The sequence below is a fragment of the Esox lucius genome, chromosome 8, assembly GCF_011004845.1.
Source record: "Esox lucius isolate fEsoLuc1 chromosome 8, fEsoLuc1.pri, whole genome shotgun sequence".
Lineage (NCBI taxonomy): Eukaryota > Metazoa > Chordata > Actinopteri > Esociformes > Esocidae > Esox > Esox lucius.
In genome coordinates, this window is record NC_047576.1 from 15,099,003 (window position 1) to 15,122,622 (window position 23,620).

Genomic DNA, 23,620 nt, shown 5'->3' on the forward strand with positions numbered 1-23,620 from the left:
ATGTTTGGTATGGCTTCTCAAATATCTTAAATATATTGAGTCTCGGTTTCAATTACGTTTCTTGAAAAACATTTGGCATTACCTCCACTTTTTCATCAGTGTGGCATTGGTGCCACAAAATTAATTTAGACAAGCCTATTTCCTCTTTGTCCTGAGCCCTGCAATAAAAGCTATTGTTTGTGTTCAGCAACTGTCTTTTTATTTTACATTTTTTCAAAAGGCTACATTTTCACAAGCAGCCCAATTATAATCTAGTACATGGGTATTGAACTCTTACCCTACAAGGTCTGGAACCTGATGGTTTTCCTTTTTACCTCATCATTACCTGATGTCCCAGGTCTAAAGTCCCTGATTAGCGGAACTGGCTTCAATATCCAGAGTTGAATACCCCTGATCAAATATTGTCTTTTGACCATGCTTATCAGCTATTTTGCCAATAATTGAGAAAAATATCATAATTAGTTGTAAATGCTGATTAGCCCGTTATTTATGTTATTTGTATAAGTGGCCGAAATGTTGGTACTTATTTTTTTCCTTTTCCTTTAACTAAGCCCAAAAAAACTAGAGAAAGAGCAAACAGGGCTTAAGACACACATAGTTGACAAACCTCTAACATGCAAAGTGAGATCAGATGTTTTAATTATATTTTTGTAATAATAAAAACCAAGATACTCAACTGAGAGTTGCAAGAGGCTTTACTCATTCCTTTCTTTAATAACACTGCAGAACAACTCAACAGAACTTTGTTTCAATTTTTTGGGGGCAAGTGTACTGCCTTGACTGAAATATCTGGAGTGGATTTAGTAATAATACTTATTAATTTCAAGCAGAACTAACACCTATCCCGCTCCAATACAATAACAGATTACCAGAGCCTTGTAGTTAAAGATAGTACAAACAGTGAGAGTAATGCTTCAATTACTTATGTTTTGCAAAACTTTAATTAAATACGTTTACAAATTTGTTCACTTAGGTTCCCTTTATTTATTATTAGGCTTTGGATGAAGATCTGAAAACATTCAATGACAAAATATGCAACATTTGAGAATCAGAAAGATAGCAAAATTTTCATGGAACGGTATACCATACGTATCAGTTACAGGGTACAAAATGTCATTACAAATATAAACAATTGAAAAGTCAAGGGGTTTTAAGGCTATTAAACTTAAGAATATCATAACGCATAAGACACATTCTAAGACACACATATGCCTGAAAATAGATTCAAACGTGCCTAAATAAAATAAAATGGAGTTTTGGAAGTAACAGGAAAGTAAAACAATAATCACTGTTGTAAAGCAGAAAACAAATCCCATATTCACTTCCCCAAAACAAATATAGTATTATTTTCAAGGAATGACTATGACCAAACAACAGATCAAGAGTAATATAAGGCAAAGTGAAAAAAGAACACAGGACATAATACACCACATAACTGGACATAGGGATATTTTCTTCATCTTCATTTACTTCATTTCTATTAGCAGATAGTTAAAGATTATAAATATCTAGTGAAACCAATTTTATTTAATCCCAATAGAAAATAGCAGAACTCTAAGCAGGTAACTAGATAACAGCTAGCTTGCCAGATATCTAGTTAATAGAGTAAATACATTTATTTTAAGATAATGTGGTACCACATTATCATTATCATGAAATGTTTTTCATTATGTTACTTGAAAAAATGGTATTATAATTTAATTCCAGTGGCTTCTTTCATTAAAACAATTATTTTATAATGTTTTTATCAAGAAGGTGCATTTCAGAATATTATACCTTTTTTCATGATCAAATGTGTCCACTTGCATTGTGTGTGAAATAACTAACATTAATGTAGCCAATATTAGGCTGATTGCTAAAGCATTGTCAGTCATTGTATTTTCACAAAAAACTTACAACTACGACATGAAGCAAGCAACTGAAGCTAGCTTTGCTATCCACAGTTCCATGTGCAAAATGCAATGTAACCACCACTGCTGCAAAGTTAAGGATTAGCCAATCAGAAGCTAAAGACCACACATTTGCATTGATTGACATCAATAGCTTACAAAACTGCTGCAACAGTGTGAAGTTTCAAGTACCCCTAACAGTTTTTGTAGTATTAACATCTGGGCCTTGACTTCATCATTCCATAACCCATTTTATGTTTTTGAGCGGTTATTGTTTTTTTAGTGTTTTGTATTATTGTCATGGAGCATAGTTCCATTATCAGTTAAGTCTTAGCTTTTTGACAAATGCCCTCTCATTATCAAGTACTCTAATACATTCTAGCAGGCCAATGCTTGCAAATGATTCTGTAACCTCTCAGAGTAAAAAGCATGGACAATATAGCCATACAAAATCTTTTTGATGTTGTCACAACATTACCACATACACACTGAATAAAAATGTCTCGCAGGACAGAGTTGTTTTCAGTCTACTATATGTGACATCAGATTCTAGCAAATGTCAAATCTTCTATCAAATAAATATTGTCCAAAGACTATACATTCTTCAAGTGACTTTTGCTTCCTAGACTTGGACAGGCAAGCTGCACGTGATTGGGCCTAATAGAAAGAACTAGAGAACTACTACATTAAAAGCTTTGGTAAGAACACAAAATGAGTTATTCTCTGGCACTAAACAATCATGCCTCTGAGGTTAACATAGCCCAACCATCACATACGTTCTCCATGTTTATCACAAGGTAAGAGAGATGAATTTGCAGTAGGGCCAACATTTGGAAACCGTATGGCAGATGGGGAAAGGTGCTGTTGTTTGTTGTTCCTATAAAGGCACTAGAAGACAGAGAAGAGAGAGGCAAGAGCTAATCCAGTCACAGCTCCAGCGAGCATGCTGAGAGCGACGTCTCCTCCATCATCACGTTGACGTTCATGCACAATAACCTGGTTGATCTCTTCGGGATCCCTCATAGGATATGATCCTAAAGATCATGGGACAAAGATGAACTGCAGTTAGAATAATGAAAATGTCTATTTTGAGAATAATAATTCAAAAAAGGCATTAAAATGAATGAACAGCTAATTCCATATAATTGTGTAACCAGTGCTGGACTGTCAGGAAATGTGTCTAATTTTGGACAAATTGCACTCTGGTTCCTTTTTTGTACAGAAGAGCTGTCTGGGGAGATTAGATTCAAACTTGAACAGTAGAAGCATGCGCTCAGGTGATCACTTGACATACGAGATACATATACACTCACCTAAAGGATTATTAGGAACACCTGTTTAATTTCTGATTAATGCAATTATCTAATCAACCAATCACATGGCAGTTGCTTCAATGCATTTAGGGGTGTGGTCCTGGTCAAGACAATCTCCTGAACTCCAAACTGAATGTCAGAATGGAAAAGAAAGGTGATTTAAGCAATTTTGAGCGTGGCATGGTTGTTGGTGCCAGACGGGCCGGTCTGAGTATTTCACAATCTGCTCAGTTACTGGGATTTTCACGCACAACCATTTCTAGGGTTTACAAAGAATGGTGTGAAAAGGGAAAAACATCCAGTATGCGGCAGTCCTGTGGGCGAAAATGCCTTGTTGACGCTAGAGGTCAGAGGAGAATGGGCCGACTGATTCAAGCTGATAGAAGAGCAACTTTGACTGAAATAACCACTCGTTACAACCGAGGTATGCAGCAAAGCATTTGTGAAGCAACAACACGCACAACCTTGAGGCGGATGGGCTACAACAGCAGAAGACCCCACCGGGTACCACTCATCTCCACTACAAATAGGAAAAAGAGGCTACAATTTGCACGAGCTCACCAAAATTGGACAGTGGAAGACTGGAAGAATGTTGCCTGGTCTGATGAGTCTCGATTTCTGTTGAGACATTCAGATGGTAGAGTCAGAATTTGGCGTAAACCGAATGAGAACATGGATCCATCATGCCTTGTTACCACTGTGCAGGCTGGTGGTGGTGGTGTAATGGTGTGGGGGATGTTTTCTTGGCACACTTTAGGCCCCTTAGTGCCAATTGGGCCTCGTTTAAATTCCACGGCCTACCTGAGCATTGTTTCTGACCATGTCCATCCCTTTATGATCACCATGTACCCATCCTCTGATGGCTACTTCAGCAGGATAATTCACCATGTCATAAAGCTCGAATCATTTCAAATTGGTTTCTTGAACATGACAATGAGTTCACTGTACTGAAATGGCCCCCACAGTCACCAGATTTCAACCCAATAGAGCATCTTTGGGATGTGGTGGAACGGGAGCTTCGTGCCGTGGATGTGCATCCCACAAATCTCCATCAACTGCAAGATGCTATCCTATAAATATGGGTTAACATTTCTAAAGAATGCTTTCAGCACCTTGTTGAATCAATGCCACGTAGAATTAAGGCATTTCTGAAGGCAAAAGGGGGTCAAACACAGTATTAATATGGTGTTCCTAATAATCCTTTAGGTGAGTGTATATACCAAGGTGTTGTCAGGGCAAATTGTAACTTGGCTTTTATGTGGCATTAGCGCAGTAAATGCTTCTTTCTGGCAACTCGACCATGCAGCTCATTTTTGTTCCAAGTATCGTTGTATTGTGCTCCTTGAAACAATCACACAGTCTTTTTCCAGAGCAGCCTGTATTTCTCCTGAGGTTACCTGTGGGTTTTTCTTTGAATCCCGAACAATTATTCTGGCGGTTTTGGCTGAAATCTTTCTTGGTCTACCTGACCTTGGCTTGGTATCAAGAAATCCCTGAATGTTACACTTCTTAAGTGATTGAACATCCTTTTCCATCTTTATAAATTTCCATTACCTTGTTATGCAGGTGTAATTAATGCCAAAATTTCACACACACAAACACACCTATCTCTGGAAACAAATTTGAGACCATTCAAAACTCAAAACCTTCCTTTTCGACTTTTTTGGAAAGGAAAAAAAAAGGTGCAGTGGTCTCCATTTTTTCCGGAGCTGTGGCTGTGTGTGTGTATATATATGCGCACCTGACATACGTAAAATATGCTATACTTAATACTTGTAAATTTCCTGCCCTCTTCAGTTTGTACTTCTGGTTAGATGCGAACTGCACTTCGTTGTACTGTACTCGTACTGTTCAGTGACAATGAAATTTAATCTAAATCTAAAATCATCCGCCAGAGCTACTGTGTCCAGGCACCCATCAGAACACCCACTCTAACCAGATGGTAGCCAACACACCAACTACAGGGAAATACCTTGAAAAGCATAGGTGTGATTCAAGGTTAGATCAAAGCCTGCACAAACAGCACTGCAGATAAAGACAGATTAGTTTTATAGTGGTCTGAAATAGCAGTTATTCTACTTAGTGCCTTGATCAAGAACACCATGTCAAGAGACAGTAAATGTATAGGATCAGACACCAGCAACCTTCTACATGGATAGAAATAGATGCTGCCAATTATGTGGTAATTATAAGACCATGTCTAATGTACTGATTTAAAAAAGAAAACAGCTCCTGTACTTAAGTCAAGCACTGAATGTAACCTTTACATTTATTTCAGGATCATGCTAAATAAAATAAAAAGTGAATTACTCTGTACATACCTTGGTACTGGTAGGGGTACGCAACTACATAGGTCTGCCCATCAGCTGAGTAGATAATCTGCGTGCCATACTCTGGGGGAACTGGGGCATAGCCTCCATAAGCACCCGGGACATAAACCTAATGGAAATGTAGAAATTACTTTTCTAGAGTCAAAGGCATGGAATATGCCTTTGACTCTGGAGTGGCTATCGACTAGCCACTCTGCCATTGCCCTGATTGAGTGCTGCTGAAATGGTTTTCCTACTGGAAGTTTCTCATGTCTGCAGAAAACCTGTTAGAGTGGCAATTGGGATCTTGGTCACCTCCAAGGCCAATCTTGTTTGGTTACTTAGATTGGATGAATGGGCAGTACCAGAAAAGTCCCATCAAGTTCTAGAGATCCAGCTTTTCTGAGCCAGCCCTGAGCCAATCACACACAGTGAGAGACATTTAACAATGCTATGCTGGTCACTTTATCTAGCAACCCCTCCACAGCAAGAACTGAGTACCTTTGGAGCACTGGTACCTGGTTATTTACTGAAATAAAATGTTATTTGAGTAAAGGGGCACAAATAAAAATGACGTTATTTTTAACCTAAGTTAAAAGATTTGTCATATTTTGAGTGTAAGATCTAAGCTGATAAACACCAATAGAAAATGTTAGTGCCTTTTCATAGTTTCCAACTTCCAACAGACTTGAAGTTGAGATGTGTCTTCTAAGTTACATCTGATACTGTTCAGCAACCTGTCATGCTGCTTGCTGAACCAGGAAATGTACTCCAGAATCCCTACACGGAGGAACGCATTCTCGGTCCAACAACCTCAATTGAGCTCACCGGCACCCTTGCAAGATGTCATTAGACTGCAACGAGGAAGCAATCATCATAAATTTCTAACCCGACAAACCCAGATGGAGCAGCCCAATTGCACTGCCCTCCACCGAAACCCTGTGCTCATCTATAAGAACATTTTGGTCTTCAGCCTTGCACCATTCATGGGCCACTCGGGTAATTCTCAATCGAAAGAACTTAAAGCCATATACTTCAGAAATAGAAGCAGCAATGTTGTTTGCCAACAGCCTTAGTAGTTTACATTGAAGAACTAAAACATTTTACTCCTGATGCGGGAGCCAAATTGCCCAAAGATGCAGCAAGTTCATTGATGGCTACAAGAAATGTGTGTCTGTAGTTATAATTGACGAAAATCTACACAACCAAGTACTAGTTCACATAAAAAATGTAGGAAGTAGTGAGAAATCCAATCTTATAGTCTGGGGACCAAAAGTGTTCTTCATTTTAAACACATTTTATAAATTATGGAAGAGGGTTAGTCTACTGCTTACCGTTTACAATGCACATTGTAGAGTATTTCATACTTGATTTATATATAACGACACACTACATATTACTACTTTAAGAAATTACACTTTGTGACACACTGACGGTTCAAAGCATATTTCAAAATGTAAAGGCTAGGCATCAGGCACACATACTCACCGGTGGTGGAGAAGCATATTCAGAATGTGGAGGGGCAGAAGCAACAACCTGAGGCGAATCAACCACCTAAAATATAGATAAACCTTTTTTTTTAACTGATTAGAAGTAATCAATAAAGACATGCCCAAATACGATATGCAGACACAGAGTCTTTATTGACAAGTAGAAACTCACAGAGCTGATTCTAGCATCCTGCAGAGCCATGGTCCACGCCCTGAAAAGAAAATAGGAGGTAATGACTGACTGACTGCCCGCATGACAAAGATGTGCCTAGGTGGCACTGTCAAGCTTTTTGTTGCTAATCAGATGCTATAATACCTTGGGTAACTGCTGCCTGCTTTCTGATAACTTACCAGTAAAAAGCATATACATAATATGTATACATATATATTAGAAATTGATAGGCCGATTTTAAATAATGGGCGAGGCTGTTTAAACCTGAACAGAGGCCGCAGCGTCTCCCAGGCATAGGGTGGTTGGGGTTAAATGAGCCCCCATGTAATTCTCCACCAAACCACCAACTGACACCACATTTTATTTCCACACATTCCTTGGTTGGCACTACTCTTCGTCATCTAGAGAAAGTTGATGAATCATCTCAACTAAGCAACCAATTCCACAAAAACTATTTTGACAGTTTCTTATTTTTTGTCATTTTGAAAACATTGTCATGACTGTCATGATGTGATGAAGTTAGACCTCTAAACTAATTTTTGATATTTCATTAGGAAGGCCTTAGGCTAAATAATTCACTTGTTCAGAGAAAACAAATCAGTCATTCTTTATAGTATTCCTGTTTTTTGTGGTAATCATGTTTGAGGCCAAATGCCCCCTCTCCTTTGGTGTAAAATGCCCTGGGAGAATATAATCCTGAAAAATATATTCACATGGTTATATATGAAATAACTCTGAGAATATAAAAAATAAAATAATAAAAATTATGCTGAAATATAACACAAGTTCAAGATATATATAGATATATATATTTTGATTTGTTTAAAAGCAAGTTTACTCTGCATACATACAATTGGCACTGATATTGAATTAATTGTTCAATATTATTGATGTCAAGTTTTTAATTTAATACTTTTGCACGGTTAACAAAAAATTATAAAAAATATTCATCAAAAGTTATTTGACACTGTAATAAATGTTAATATAGAATATTCTGCCTTTGGATATTGTCCCTTTAAAGACAATCAATTCTGGCTACAGGATGAAATGGCGAAGAAGGGATTTTTTATCAATAGGGAGCATATCTACTTCATAACATTTGCAGTGTTTATGGGAAACAAAAATGGGGGAGGCACAGATTCTCGGGGGGCAATGCCCAGCTTTGTGGAATGTGCAACATCACGTTTTAAAAAAAAATTGTCAACTCTACAGAAATGTTTGTCCACCTGGCAGGTTCTCCCTTCACTGTAGAGAAATTCTGAAGCACAGTCAGAGAAACTATTAGCATTAAAATTCCCCAATTCAGACTCAACCATTAACATTTTAACTAATGGAGTAAAACATCTAACACAATGTGGTAAGTCTTGCTTGCATTTCCACTTCACAAGTGTAACATAAACCCATCCACACCAACCTTGTGAAATGGGAATGTCAACTCATTTTATACTATTGGCCACTGGTTAGCACATCAGAAAACGTAGGACAAATAATGAGAACGATGTATGTTCTTTCCATTTCAGCTCTAAAGGACATTATAAGAGGTGAATAGTCAAGAAGAATGTAATTTCTTTGTAACCACTCGATTATACAAAATCTGTTTTATAAAGTTTTGTTAACTTTTTTTTAATGACTAACAATGCATTTTCATCTATTTAAAATAAAATGGCCAATAGGCCAGTCATATTAATTATTACAGAACTGTCTTACAGAGCATCATCTGCGTTGTCTCCACAAACGCTGATAACCCGTCCATCTCTACAGACTATCTGGATGAGGTCATCGCGACTCCTGCCCTCTGGTGGTTTCAGATCTACGGACAGTGAAAAAATAGATGGAATACTAAAAGGTGGATGAATAATTTAATTTATGGGTTGGTGCAGGGTAAATTCATTTAAATCCAATACATTTCTTACAGGACCTCTTTCAATTCAAAATAAAGCATATCTGCCCAAGGCATGGTGCTCCAGAAGACTTGTGAATTTTAGTGAAAACATAAAAGGAAAAAACAGGTGCTTCTAAGTAGATCCGAGAAATACATACAGCTAAGACTTGTTTAGAAAATTAAAAAAAATTATATATAACCCCAAAGACTATTAGCAATCCCCACAGCAGAAAAGTATGACAAATGAAACAAAGTACCGTGACATGCAGTTGCACTACGAATGTTGATGCAATCAACTCTCATGTGAATTTCATCCTCCATATCTTGCTGGTCATCATAAAAAACCAGCCGTCCATCCAACCACAGGTCAAACCAGTTCCTCTTCCACCGCCGTAGTATAGTGCCTGTATCAAAAAATTTATACATTAAATACTGTATCAAAGGTCTAAACCCCAAAATGCCATAGTGCTATGGGAACAACACAGTGAAACGCTTCGGTGTGCCAGGCTGGAGCACACAAAAGTTGGACTTTCACCTCAAATGTCTACAGCTTGCACATATCAGGATAACATTTTTGATTTATTGGCTGTTATTCATTACTAATTTCTTATTTGTTTTTTAACGCAAATTAACAGATGCTCCATTACAATTTTTACTAAATCCTTAATAAACTTAACTATGTATATGAAATTAGCTTATAGGCCCACATATCCACTATGCAAGTTTAGCATGTGCTTTCCTGATGTTTACCAGAGTCTAATATGAATAGCTACCTACAATGGGTAAAGAAAGTCACCACTCCCTTTCAAAATGTTCACCTTTTGTTTCCTTAAAGTCTAAAATAAAAACACAAAGTCTCTGACGTTTTCCCAGCTTTATTTACACATAGTAACCGACAATATCAATATTGAAAAATAAATTTAAAAGAAAAGTCATCACAATGAGTCACAGCCTGGTCATACTGTTAGCACTATTAATTTGTGGATAAATGTAAGATGTAATCAGCTTTAAAGATACAATATTTTTTTTATTTATTAAACCTTGCTGAATTAATTAAATATCCAACTCAGGGATTACACTTAATGTGTATCTGTGTACTGTAGCGGACTACAGGGAGAGGCTGGGGTCTCCTCTAGAATGGGATTTGCATCTATGAACAAACATGATGGTAGACTGAGAAGAGAATGTTTTAGTATTACACTATATTTCTATGTAGTGTGCATTGATACAAACCAATGACATTTAATATTTAAACAATTACAAGGACAAATTGAGTGACTGTTAGTAATAGAGAATTTTTTGATAAATTTTTCTTCAGAAAGAAGGTTGACTAAGTAAAACAAATTCTCATATTCTCTCCTGTTCTACCAGAATTATCTGTCCACTTATACCAAATCCTGGGACCTGTAACACTACAGTATTGAGCAAAAGATTTAGGCCACAATACACTTACATACTTATTTATCTGAGCAGCAAGTGTTTATTTGCTCTTAAGTATCTATACAACAATAGAATAAATACAAATAATATAACAAGTATCAAGAATTTCTTGTGTTGTCCAAAAGGCAATGATATCTTGAGAAATGTGAAGAATCTAGGCAAGCTGAAAAGAAAACACAATGGAATTCTCAAAAAGCTATCTACAAGAGAAACAGAAATGAATCTAATGAAGTGCTTGCTCTGGAACACGCAGAATCATCTGGCACTAATGTACACGCTTCAACTGAGAAGTGTTACAAGCGTTTTGGTAGATATACCATTTAGGCATACAGGCAAAACTTTCCCCACTGTCTATATCCAAAAAAGCTTAATTACTGAAAATACATCCTTAAAATAATACTTATATAATATGTTTTTTTTCTGCCATAGAATATCTTAGGCGGACTGCCTAAACTTTTTTTCAGCCAGCCTAATAAGTGAAAGTGAGGAAGTGCATTTACGCCTGGCATTATAAACAGCATTACTCCATCAGAAATTATTTCAATAGAAATGTTAATCTCCCCAGCAGAAAGTGAAGAACAACTATTAGGGAATGTTTTTTAACCAATGTGCATTAATTCTTGTTGTTTCTTGCTCTTCTGGGTTTCAGGCTGGGTTTCTGTAAAAGCACAGTGACAACTGCTGATGTAAAAGGGTTTACAAAATCAATGTAATTGATCAATCTATAAAATAAATTTGATTGATTACATGAGTATGATGCAGATAGTGGGGGCGGAGCTCAATAGGTTAGTGAACTCAAATAGGCGGTCAGATCAGGCACTGAAACTGGCTATACAGCCAGTAACAACTGGGTGATGCCTTTCATAAATCATACAACGTTGCGCAGACTACAAGCCCTCCTGTTCTCCACTCATTACCTGTATTAACTGCACCTGTTTGAACTTGTTACCTGTATAAATGACACCTGTCCACACACTCAATCAAACAGACTCCAACCTCTCCGCAATGGCCAAGAGCTGTGTAAGGTCATCAGGGATAAAATTGTACACCTGCAAAAGGCTGGGATGGGCAACAGGACAATAGGCAAGCAGCTTGGTGAGAAGGCAACAACTGTTGGCGCAATTATTAGAAAATGGAAGAAGTTCAAGATGACGGTCTGGGGCTCCATGCAAGATCTCACCTCGTGGGGCATCAATGATCATGAGGAAGGTGAGGGATCAGCCCAGAACTACACAGCAGGACCTGGTCAATGACCTGAATAGAGCTGGGACCACAGGCTCAAAGAAAACCATTAGTAACACACTACGCCGTCATGGATTAAAATCCTGCAGCACACACAAGGTACCCCTGCTCAAGCCAGTGCATGTCCAGGCCCGTCTGAAGTTTGCCAATGACCATCTGGATGATCCAGAGGAGGAATGGGAGAAGGTCATGTGGTCTGATGAGACAAAAATAGAGCTTTTTGGTCTAAACTCCACTCGCTGTGTTTGGAGGAAGTAGAAGGATGAGTACAACCCCAAGAACACCATCCCAACTGTGAAGCATGGAGGTGGAAACATTCTTTGGAGATGCTTTTCTGCAAAGGGGACAGAACGACTGCACCGTATTGAGGGGAGAATGGATGGGGCCATGTATCGCGAGATCTTGGCCAACAACCTCCTTCCCTCAGTAAGAGCATTGAAGATGGGTCGTGGCTGGGTCTTCCAGCATGACAACGACCCGAGACACACAGCCAGGGCAACTAAGGAGTGGCTCCGTAAGAAGCATCTCAAGGTCCTGGAGTGGCCTAGCCAGTCTCCAGACCTGAACCCAATAGAAAATCTTTGGAGGGAGCTGAATTGCCCAGCAACAGCCCCGAAACCTGAAGGATCTGGAGAAGGTCTGTATGGAGGAGTGGGCCAAAATCCCTGCTGCAGTGTGTGCAAACCTGGTCAAGAACTACAGGAAACATATGATCTCTGTACTTGAAAACAAAGGTTTCTGTACCAAATATTAAGTTCTGCTTTTCTGATGTATCAAATACTTATGTCCTGCAATAAAATACAAATTAATTTCTTAAAAATCATACAATGTGATTTTCTGGATTTTTGTTTTAGATTCCGTCCCTCACAGTTGAAGAGTACCTATGATAACAATTAGACTTCTACATGCTTTGTAAGTGGGAAAACCTGCAAAATCAGCAGTGTATCAAATACTTGTTCTCCCCCCTGTATGTTATTATACTATGAACCATACAGCCTTAGCAAGAGACAGTGCACCCATTAAACAGAGTATTGACCTATTCTGACACTCTGAGAATACAACTTGAAGAGTGCACAGAAAGATTTGTATCATCTGTCTCAAATGCATATTCAGTATTCAGTACAAGAGGATTGTGTAATCATTAAATTGAATATCAGCATACTCAGTGACACCCATAAAACAACTGAACAGTCTGCACCAAGATTTACATTCAAACTCTTATTACCGGTCAGTACATGTTCAATATGTACAATAGGTTGAATGCCTCATGATGCTGACAGACCTGTACTAGGAGCTAGTATGCAAATCATTGTTTACACGCTTGACATTTGTATTGTGTGGGTGTCAGAGTAAGCAGATAAATTAGTGGTTAAACAATCTCTAGTTAAAGCTGTACACTACTGTCCTCTATGCAAGTATGAAGCCTAACATCCACGGCACGATTCTGACCATATATTTATTGAAATAAACTTTATATGGAACAACATTTCAACAATGTATACCATTTGTAATCCAAATTTGTAAAACAAATCGAGTTGTTCATGCTAGGTAATGGTTGTTAACAGGTGTTTTCACAAACCAATAGTTTTCAGAAGTAAACTATTATTAGTAGTTTGGCAGCAAGGTAAAGTTAGTTTTATAACAGACATTCAGTGGACATTCATATTTGCCCGTCAAAACCAACTAATTAAAACATTTTGAAAAAACTAAAAGGTTTAGATTGTAGCCCATCCTCCCCAGTGTCCGAATATAGCACTTTTGTTGTAATGGTACACTTTTTGTAGACGCGGTTGATTTTATAAGGATAAACTCAAAAACTTGCTAAAAATGTTGAAAAAACTGAAAGCGTAGATTTTTGCCCATCCCCCCACGTGTCCGAATATAACACTTTTGTTGTCATGACACTTTTTGTAGACGCCATTGAATTTTAATATCATTATAAAAAGTATCTTTTGGAAAAACAAAAAAATATAAATCTTTGATTGATACATTGAAAAGTGTGGATTGTAGTTCACCTTCACCTGATCAACAACCCATACTTTTTCATAATTTGTTGGTTTTAACGGGCGAATATGAATGTCCATTATAAAACTAACTTTACCTCGCTTAGTATGGCCCTGATGTGATGTTTGTACTGAACTGTACTACAACAGGATGCACTTACTCTGTCGATGGAGGAAGCCACTTTTCACAATCGACATCCTTGTCTATGATTCTCTGGGGGGGAAATGTAAGGACATTTTTAAGCCTAAGCCAACAAAATCCATGTATCTACTGTAGCGGAGCTAAAACATACCCATAAACAATACCAGAAAAGATGCTTTAGCATGGAAAGTTAGCTAGAGAGCTATGTGTGTGTTTAAGAACGTGATATCAGTTCTAGCTTTAACTTTATCCAGCTAGCTAGCTACCTAGCTAGCTAACTAATTAACTATGGGTGTAACACTTACTGCCAACTAAATATTTGCTACATCTAGCGTATATAAACTGACCGAATCTTTTTACGTTGGCATTTGGCCCTGGTAAACCAACTAGCTAGTTAACTGTTTGAAGCATGACTATGCTGACAACGCCGGATATTATAAGATAGCTACACATTCCATACCTGTAAATAAAATACCTATGGATCGCTGTTTTTCAAAGCCCTGAGACGACGAAAGTCATCTACCTGGCTTCGAATAGCATAATTAATGTTGCTGCTGCTTCGGCGGCGTCTGCTTTTTCATCTTCCGCCTCTTCTTCTGTGGAGTTTATTTGGCGATTGGCAACCATACTTGTAGGTGCATTACTGCCACCAACTGGACTGGAGTGTGGACCATAGATGGCCATTAACCCAGTCTCCCTGAGGAAACAAGATAAACCGAAAAACGACGTCACTAGAAGACATAATTAAGACTTTGGCTAAACTCATGCCTTTACCTCTACCAGCAATGCTTCCCTGTCCCTCTCATAGCTTTGGCACTGAAACATAACATGTTCCACCATCTCCATCCACTCCAAACAACGATCAGACCCCCCAGTATCATGTTACCTAACAATTTCATGGTGGTATTAAGCCTTATGTGTCCTACTCTCAACCTTGTAATGGTAGTTTCCTCCCTTCTATCTTGCCATGACAACCTCCCTGACCCCACCTTTCCCTGACAACCTCCCTGCCCCCACCTTTCCCTGGATCTTATACAGACGCCTTCTCTTTCTCTTCTGGCTCCACAACTCCTGACATTTGCTTGTCACTGCTGCTCTAATCCATTCCTTCCCTCCTCCCTTACTCATTGTCACTGGTAAACCTATATAATCAAGTTGGAGAGCCTGCTTAGAAAACTCATCTTCCTCCTCATTGCCTTCCACCCCCACATGAGCTGATACCCAGTGCAACATCACAACAATCCCCATATGTCTCAACCTAAAAAGACACTGCAGAATGTCACACAATATGTCATGTCTGCTTCGAGACACATGACTCCAAACTGCAGTCGGAACCTATGACCATCCTATGTGGCCTCACCTTCTCCACCCATTCCATAGCCAAAAGAATAGCAAACGTTTTCTTTGTGTAAACTGATAACTCGTCTGGGAATCTTTTTGACACTGTCACCTTAAACTCTGGTACACAAAATGATACTCCTGTTCGTCCTGTGCTTGGATCTTTGTATATTCGCAAAAACAGAAATAACTGTTCTCTCAAATGGTCCTTAATGAGCACTTCTGAGACTTCTCCTTCCTCTCCACCTCTTAACCAAGTTTGCGTGATTAGGGAAGGACACCATTTCATGTATAGATGTTGTCATTTCTTTTATCAGAGAGAATAAAACACAATTAGACCAAACCTCAAGTCATCTGTATGTCGTAAAAAATGCAGAGTCAATCTTCACTAGCATAGGCAGAAAAGTGTTGCTGGGTGGGCCTGCAGTTATATGGGCAGGCATCAAGTCCTCAGATCATAGAAATCGTTTTTTATACTCAGTGTAATCTCAAAACGAAAATACATCTCAAAAATCTGGGTGGGCCAAGCTCTCTTGTGAGTGTGCCAGGCCCTATCCAGTGAAAATGCCCCTGCTTGAGCGTCACCCCGTTCTGGCACCTCGTTCTCTCCCTCAGGGAATGAAGGTTATAGACGTATCCCAAGGTTTTAGGCGTTGTCAAAATAATTATCCACATCAGTAAGGGATCAACCTGTATCGGCCTGATTAGGTGGTTTTGTTTTGCAATGGTAGTTCACTTTTTGTGTGTCATGTTTTCGTGTTTTTCTGATAACTCAAATGGCCTTAATATATTTGTGTTATTAATAATATTTTTTTCACCGGATATGTATATTTTGTGGAGAATTTGCGGAGATACACCCTTTGTTTTGGTGTAACCTGACACTAAACTAAATAATTACCCAGAATGAACCGCGCGATACAAACTACGTAATCAATGGGCGGTAATGCGATTCCAGTGAAGTTTCCAATAACCCCACTAAGGATTTCTGCTGTTGCTGAATACATAGCTAGATGAATGCTTCGTACATTATAGTAGTCCTGTAAAGTACCGTTGAAAAGATGGCAACGGCAATATACCTGGAACATTACCTTGACAGTGAGTAACTAGTAACGTAGCTAATCTGTTGTGTAAATTGTCTGACTGGCTGACATTACACAAACATTGTTTGCTTTAGTCTCGGAACTTCTAGCTAGCTAGCTTGCTCGCGACCTTAGCAAGCCAGTTAGCAAGTTAACTAGATAACGTTTTCAGCATCGCTGGTCACTGACTACCGCTTACTGTAAGTTAGCATGTACTTCTCTGTTGGTTAGCTGTCACTTGTACCTAGTTATGTAATTTACGTAATAAATTAGTTTCTGTTGACGACCTCTTACCTGAAAGCTTCATTCTGTAGTTAGCTAGCAAGTTATAGTTGGTGTACGCTAATCGCAATTCTTTTTCCCTGATTTCTTTTTGGGTTCTTTATGTTAGCTACATGGCATCCAGGTAGTTAGTTAATTAACGGTTTAGTGCCAGCGGTATGTATCGTTATTTAGGTAACGAAACTAGCGGAACCGCCCATTAAGACTATCTTGAAATCGTTTTTTAGTTTCATCGTCTGTCGTCGTCCGCGTTCGGCATTGTAACAGTACTATTAGTAGGAACTGTTACAGTAGTTAGCATTTTAGCGAATAGCAGGTCTGACATTTCAATGGAAATACTGCTGGTTTCATCTGTACGGTAGTTGATAAGCTGCGTAGCTAAAAAAAAATTATACTACAGTACTGTACCCCATATTATCGACCACAATGCACATAAATGTGATCTGTTAGCGTAGCTATTCGGATTTTTGCATGTTGTTTAAATGCTCGAAAATGCAGGTTCGACAAAACATTCCCTAAAAAAACATATCCGGTAAAGGTGAACGATATATTCACACCCCACTCTCGCATTGCAGTTTAAAAATGCATGGGTTTCAGATGTTTCATGACTTTCTGTAGAAGCAACTACAACATGAAAATCCGCCAATCTAGTCTGGTTGCTCGTTTGTGGGTGTAACATGAGGATTTTGTAGCATGTATGCATTTGTGGTTGAAGACTTGAGCATAGGACATTTGTATAGAGGTAGCTCTGGGGATGAATTGAGTAATTTCGTTTATTATATGCAGTTTATTCACACATCAGTAATAATTGAAAAGAGAGAATTGCATATGATAATTGGAAAATAGGTCAAGATTATTGATGTCAGTTACGTGCTGTGGACAATTTGCCATAGATAATGATGGAAAAATGTCTGGTCTTCCATGCTGTATTTTTGAGGGAGTGTTGAGACATGCCTAGTACTGAGTTAATTCACTTAATCTTTATCGACATTATGCATCTTGAGGGATTTGCATAATGTTGCACAAAGAGTTTCTTTGCTTTTCAAACCATTCTCTCATTGCCAACCAGCAATCATGAGGGAACTGTGTTTGCACAATAACCCTTATTGGTCCTATAAAATGAACTAGTATTCTTTGGCTGTTATACAACAATGCAAAGTAATGATCTGACCCGATGACTCCTTTTGAGACTACCCATACCATTAAGGGTCCCCCTCTGTGTTTAACAGTTGGCTGCAGACATTTTGGGCTGAAAGCACACTTTGGCTTTCTCCAAATGTTGGAAATTGGGTGATTGATGCAGCAGACTATTACTTTTTTCTGTTGTTCAGGGGTTCATGTTTTGTGCTCTTTACACTAAGTTATCTGAATGGCAACGATGCCATAAATTACTGCTTTGTGATACCTCCAATGTACTGTGGTTGTTGAGACTGTGTCACAGACGTGCTGATTGAATTCTGTAGACATTTTTGAGGATGATCTTCTGGGTCTTGGAGCAACTTTTCTGCTAAGAGTCCTACTATCCTTGTTGGTCAGCTTTGACTTATGATTTATTTATTTTTTCGATGCACCTGCAATTCACAACTTTTTGGCCTCTTGGGAACTCTGTTCGTGGCCTCATGAGGTGTTGAAAACTAAAATAGCAGTGCTTATTGTCAGATATTTTCTATGCTGACACATTTGTACTGCAAGATGGCAGTCAACCTAATGTGAAATCTGCAACTGTGTTTGTAATTGTGATTTTGTTACTTTTCCATGTGGTCTTTCTTTTGCTATGTCGATCCTCTTGTATTTACCAATCAAAACTCCAATTTCCAACCTCCACTGGATTTAACATTTATTTGTAGATTATTATTTTTTTTTAGATGCCACACAAGGGCATCACCATTTGAATTTCATGACATCCCTTGAAAGCACCCTAACATGGGAGTTGTCTTAGCAAACTAGCAAGCGTGCTAGACAGTACTGGGTATCAGCAGACAATTACATAGAGGCTGGATGTTGATTTGATTGGTAAATTACAACATTAAGCTGTAGAATATTTGTATGAAGTTTTGTTTTTTCTTTTCTTTGGTCAGGCCTTGTTTACATTTCCATGTCATGCTCGCAACACTCCCCACCCACGAGGTTTCCACACATTTAAAAATAGAATAGAATAGGGCACTGTTACCTCATTGACCCAACATGATTACAGGCAGTGTATAATATCTAACTTGCTCCAACCCTTAGTGTTGCAGAAACAATTTTTTCATGCACTGTTGTGACTGCTTTTAACAATGGTATATTCTTCCAGGTATCGAGAATCTGCCTTGTGAACTACAGAGAAACTTCACATTAATGCGGGACCTGGACAATCGTACTGAAGGTACCATAAATTGGACTGACATCTGTTGAACTACATATTTACCACATGGTTTCATGCTCATTACAGTTATTCAGTATCTTTCCTTTTCCATTATTCACATTGTCCTGCAATTTTGTAGAAAAAAAAGGAGAGATTGACAAGCTGGCAGAGGAGTACATATCAAGTGTAAGAAACTTGGCTTCGGAACAGAGGGTTGAGCACCTTCAGAAGATCCAGAGTGCTTACAGCAAGTGCAAAGAGTTTAGCGATGACAAAGTGCAGCTAGCAATGCAGACCTACGAAATGGTCAGTGCTTTAAACTAAACATGAGTACATAAAGATGTCAGTATTTAACTATTGGTAATAACATTTCTCCAAACCTGTCATGATTATAAATGTCATATTGTCACCATTAGTTTTGCATTATTTATTGACAACTGTAATTGTTTCATAGGTGGACAAGCATATCCGCAGGTTGGATGCAGACCTGGCTCGATTTGAGAATGAGCTGAAGGAGAAGCTGGAAGTTAGTGGCTATGAAAGTCCAGAAGGAAGAGGGTTAAAGAGTAAGCATGGAGATTGCTGGAGGGGAATATGTCTACAGCACATTTATGGCCGGTATCTAACTTCTATGTCCACTTCTGTTAACTTTTGCTTTAGAGGGTGAAGGTCGGGGGCTCAGGGAGAAACGAGGACCCAGAGGGAAAGGCAGAAAATCGTCAGACGAGGATTCTCCTAGGAATAAAAAACTCAAAAACAGGTATTGAAATGGTTGTACACATAAAGTACAATTAACTTTGTTGGCCTTGTTCTCATAACTTTCTTCTCTGTGATTTCCTCTTTTTAATGTTTAGCCCTGAATTCAGTGACTCTCTCCTGCCAATGCAACCATCAGATGTTTTGGACATGCCAGTTGATCCCAATGAGCCAACATACTGCTTGTGCCATCAAGTGTCATATGGAGAAATGATTGGATGTGATAACCCTGATGTAAGTTTCTATTGGGTATTGGTTGTCTTGTTTATTTCTCTGTGGTAATAAATGTATATTTTGGGATCAAACTCCTGCACAGTAACCCGGCTGGTGTTCAACCTTCCCAATGTCTTCCCAAGTTCTCCCCATGTCACCCTGCTCTCGCTCACTCTGCTGGCTTCCAGTGGAATTTTATATCCACTTTGAACCATACATCCAGGGTTCCAAAGTGTGGCCAATATTTTTAAGTGAGACTAGGTTTATGTGGGCAGCACTGTGTGCATAGGAAATAAAATCCTAGACTATTGTTAATGCACTATGGCTTAGCTTTACTAATGTTTCTAAGGGCCTAAAGAAAATATTAAAGGTTCTGGAGCATAGCTGTAAATCATTGTGCAAATACCTGTGAAATGGTAAAGCTTAGAAAGGTGAAAGTAAGCAGAATTGTAATGGGAAATCGCTTACACCATGCAATGACATGCCGATTGTCCACATGGTGGTACTTTAACAAGCCATATACTTGGACATTGGTAAAAACGTGTGCCCCTCACCCTGTGTGATAGATTATGATTGTGCATCTCCAGACAAGGAACACATTTGGTTCAAGAACCTATAAGGTTTGCCATAATGGATTTTCCTCTACTTTGAAAATCAACTCAACTTCTTAAACAACACAGGTTTCTAGCAAGCAAGTTTATTTATAAAGCACAATTCAAACATAGAAGCAATTCAGTGTGCTTTACAAAGAAAAAATATAAAAATACAAAACAAAAAAAACAAATACTCAAATGGAAACATTAAAACAACATCAGAATAAGAAAATTAGAAATAGAATAAAAACATAGGAAGCTATACAAGATGTAAGGCTAAACAGTGCGGTTAAGTTTAAGCGCTCAGTCATAGGATCCTGAAAAGAGAAGTGTTTTTAACCTGGATTTAAAAATGTATATGTTTGGGGCACATCTAAGATCTTCTGGTAGTTTATTCCGGTTGTGTGCAGCATAACTGCTAAACGCAGCTTGACCATGTTTCATTTGGACTCTGGGCTCGCTTAGCTGACCTGTGTTCATGGATCTAAGAGCTCTGCTCAGTTTATATTCCTCAAACATATCAGAAATGTATTCAGTGCCTAAACCATTCAGTGATTTATAAACTAAAAGCACCACTTTAAAATCTATTCTGTAACTGACTGGAAGCCAGAGCAAAAATCTAAGAACTGGAGTGATGTGCTCTGTTCTCTTAGTCCTGGTTAACATTCTAGCGGCAGCATTCTGAATGAGCTGCAGCTGTTTTACAGTTTTTGGGGAATCCAGTTAAGAGGCCATTACAGTAGTCAACCCTACTAGAGATAAAAGCATGGATGAGCTTTTCTTGGTCTTTTTGGGACACCAATCCCTTGATTCTGGCTATATGTTTAAGATGAGAGAATGCTGTTTTGGTGCCTACTTTGATATGACTGTTAAATGTGAGAACACCAGAATCAGAACACCAAGATATTACGCACTTGGTCCCTGGTTTTTAGGGCCTGAGAATCTAGCTCTTTACTAATTCTACTTTTGTTTTTGTTGCAAAACACAATCTCTGTTTTATCTTGGTTTAACTGTAGCCAATTCTGGTTCATCCAGGTATTTATGTGCTCTATACAGTGACACAGTGAGTCTGTTGAGCTGTTGTCATACTGTGTGTGTGTGTGTGTGTGTGTGTGTGTGTGTGTGTGTGTGTGTGTGTGTAATATATTATATAAAAAAAAAATTGGCAGGTGGTGGGTGTTTTTATAATTGTATTAACTGAAGTCAGTGAAACTGTAAACTATAGGCTAGGCTTATGAGGCAATACTTTTGATTTTACTAAAATGATGGGCATTTTGTCGACTAAACTGGGTCACTGTTTTTGTAATTTTTACAGAAAAAAAAAAAGCATATTCTTGGCTACCACTGGAAAAAACACGCTCCCTAAAATATCAATTGTCATACAGTTGCATCCTAATTTATAAAATGGGAAACTAAACAGTCACTAAATTTCTGACACATGCTGACCAGGACAAAAGTAGTCTAGTTTTTTCTATCTTATTAGAAATGCTATCCAAACATGAAATTTTGTCATTTGAAAGTTACCGGCTGATGTGATTATGAGCAATTAGACTTGTTTTTCAACTAACACACGTCCAACATGCTTCTGATGTGTTCCAACTTTTATTTGATTGGAGGAAATCATTTTCAAAAGAAGATTTGGGATATTTTTAACACTACATTGTGTACTATGTGGCATGCTGATATGGTAGATTGGTTTACACCTGACTCAACGACCTCCTGACTTCAGAGTCTGGAAAAGGTGTTTTGGTGCTGATAATTATAGGAATTTGACCTCATTCTTCAAGGTGGGGTCTTTCACTGATTGGGTATCCCCATTTCGAATTTAACATTATCCATGTAATTAGTGGGGCATATCAAATTGATGAGGAAGCTTAGGGCATTGTTCATGCAAGTAGCTAATAAATATTAATCCATCAAAATGGTCACATTTACTGAGCAAATATGAGTTACTGTAGTGGGTTGCATCAGTCAGGCTGCTGGTATCAACTCTGTTATCAAAACCACTTGCTTTCAAACTGGGTAACTGATTAACTGTTACACACCCAGACCAAAATAGGAGGATTAAAACAAGTATTTATTTGCAGAAGTCCCAGACTGCATCTTTAACACCTTTTGGGTTGGCTAGGTAAAAATCAGCCCATGAATAAGTTGTGGTTGCTCCGGTTCCTATAGTTGCACTAATGGTAACTTTGTCTTGACAGAAATGGCTAGAATTATATTATTCAAAAAGATTATTCAGATGTCTAATGTTGACGTTTTCATTGTTCAAACAGTGTCCCATTGAGTGGTTTCACTTTGCTTGTGTTGATCTTGCTACAAAGCCCAAAGGAAAATGGTAGGTGAATCTTTTACAGTGATTTATAAAAAATGTGGATATATAGTAATTAAATCCAATTAGATGTTTAATTACATTTAGGCTTGCAATTTATCAAGTATTTTTGTCTTGTTTTTCAGGTTTTGCCCACGATGCACCCAGGATAAGAAGAAAAAATGAAATGTATATTACCTAAAAGTACTTTTCTATAAATTTGTATTTTGGTCTATGTAGTAAAGCAGTGTAATATATTTATGAAAAAATTTCCCTTTCAATTATGGTTCTGCATACATATTATAGTCTACATACAAAGAATTTAGTCAAAATACTTAATGTGAATTTAAATGTTTTGTATTTGACAAAAAATACAACTGCTGTTGATTATTCTTCCTGCTTTGGTTTAGTTTCCATTTATTATTCTGTCCTCACTCAAATATGGCCAGTGTTAAGATCTCATTTGTTTCCATTTTAGGTAACTAGCTACCTCTTGGGTTCAGGCACATGCAGAAATGTATTTTGCAAACTTGAGTCCTGCCTTAAACCAAGGAAGTTACAAAAAAACGCTCACTCCATCTAGTTTTAGACTAATAAGCTATCTGGGAAAAGAAAACCTATATTTTTATATTGACTGTCAAAAGCTTTTGTCCATTCTTGAATGTATAATGGTCAGAAATTTAGAAAGCAACTGGTACCTTTTTGCCAAGTGGCAAGAATAAAAGCACTTCTGCTGTTCACCACTATAATGATAAACAATTTAGCAGTCCCTGTAAAAAGTGAACATACTGCACAGCAGGCTCTATTTTTGTGTAGTATGGT

At 38.1% G+C, this 23,620-nt stretch overlaps 2 protein-coding genes across 5 annotated transcripts; one reads left to right on the forward strand and one right to left on the reverse strand.

Moving 5' to 3' along the window:
- Positions 1-922: 922 nt before the first annotated feature.
- plekhb2 (pleckstrin homology domain containing, family B (evectins) member 2) lies at positions 923-16,686 on the reverse strand. 4 transcript variants are annotated; one of them, XM_029121544.2, is made up of 10 exons: positions 16,594-16,686; positions 14,406-14,579; positions 13,902-13,954; positions 9,313-9,459; positions 8,881-8,983; positions 7,174-7,213; positions 7,000-7,065; positions 5,524-5,641; positions 3,764-3,820; positions 923-2,923 (listed from the first exon to the last, which is right to left on the reverse strand). In XM_029121544.2, the coding sequence occupies exons 3-10, from the start codon at positions 13,936-13,938 to the stop codon at positions 2,778-2,780; spliced, it is 714 nt and encodes a 237-aa protein (XP_028977377.1). In that variant the 5' UTR covers positions 13,939-13,954; positions 14,406-14,579; positions 16,594-16,686; the 3' UTR covers positions 923-2,777. The 4 variants fall into 4 exon arrangements, with proteins under 4 accessions (XP_028977377.1, XP_028977376.1, XP_028977375.1 ...); XM_029121543.2 differs by having other exon boundaries at positions 14,358-14,579; XM_029121542.2 differs by lacking the exon at positions 16,594-16,686 and having other exon boundaries at positions 14,343-14,579.
- ing5a (inhibitor of growth family, member 5a) lies at positions 16,168-23,195 on the forward strand. The gene is given in 8 exon segments (NM_001311005.1): positions 16,168-16,315; positions 18,875-18,946; positions 19,065-19,231; positions 19,380-19,491; positions 19,586-19,685; positions 19,780-19,915; positions 22,764-22,825; positions 22,945-23,195. Coding segments are annotated over 8 exon segments (726 nt in total). The 5' UTR covers positions 16,168-16,278; the 3' UTR covers positions 22,985-23,195.
- Positions 23,196-23,620: the final 425 nt, after the last annotated feature.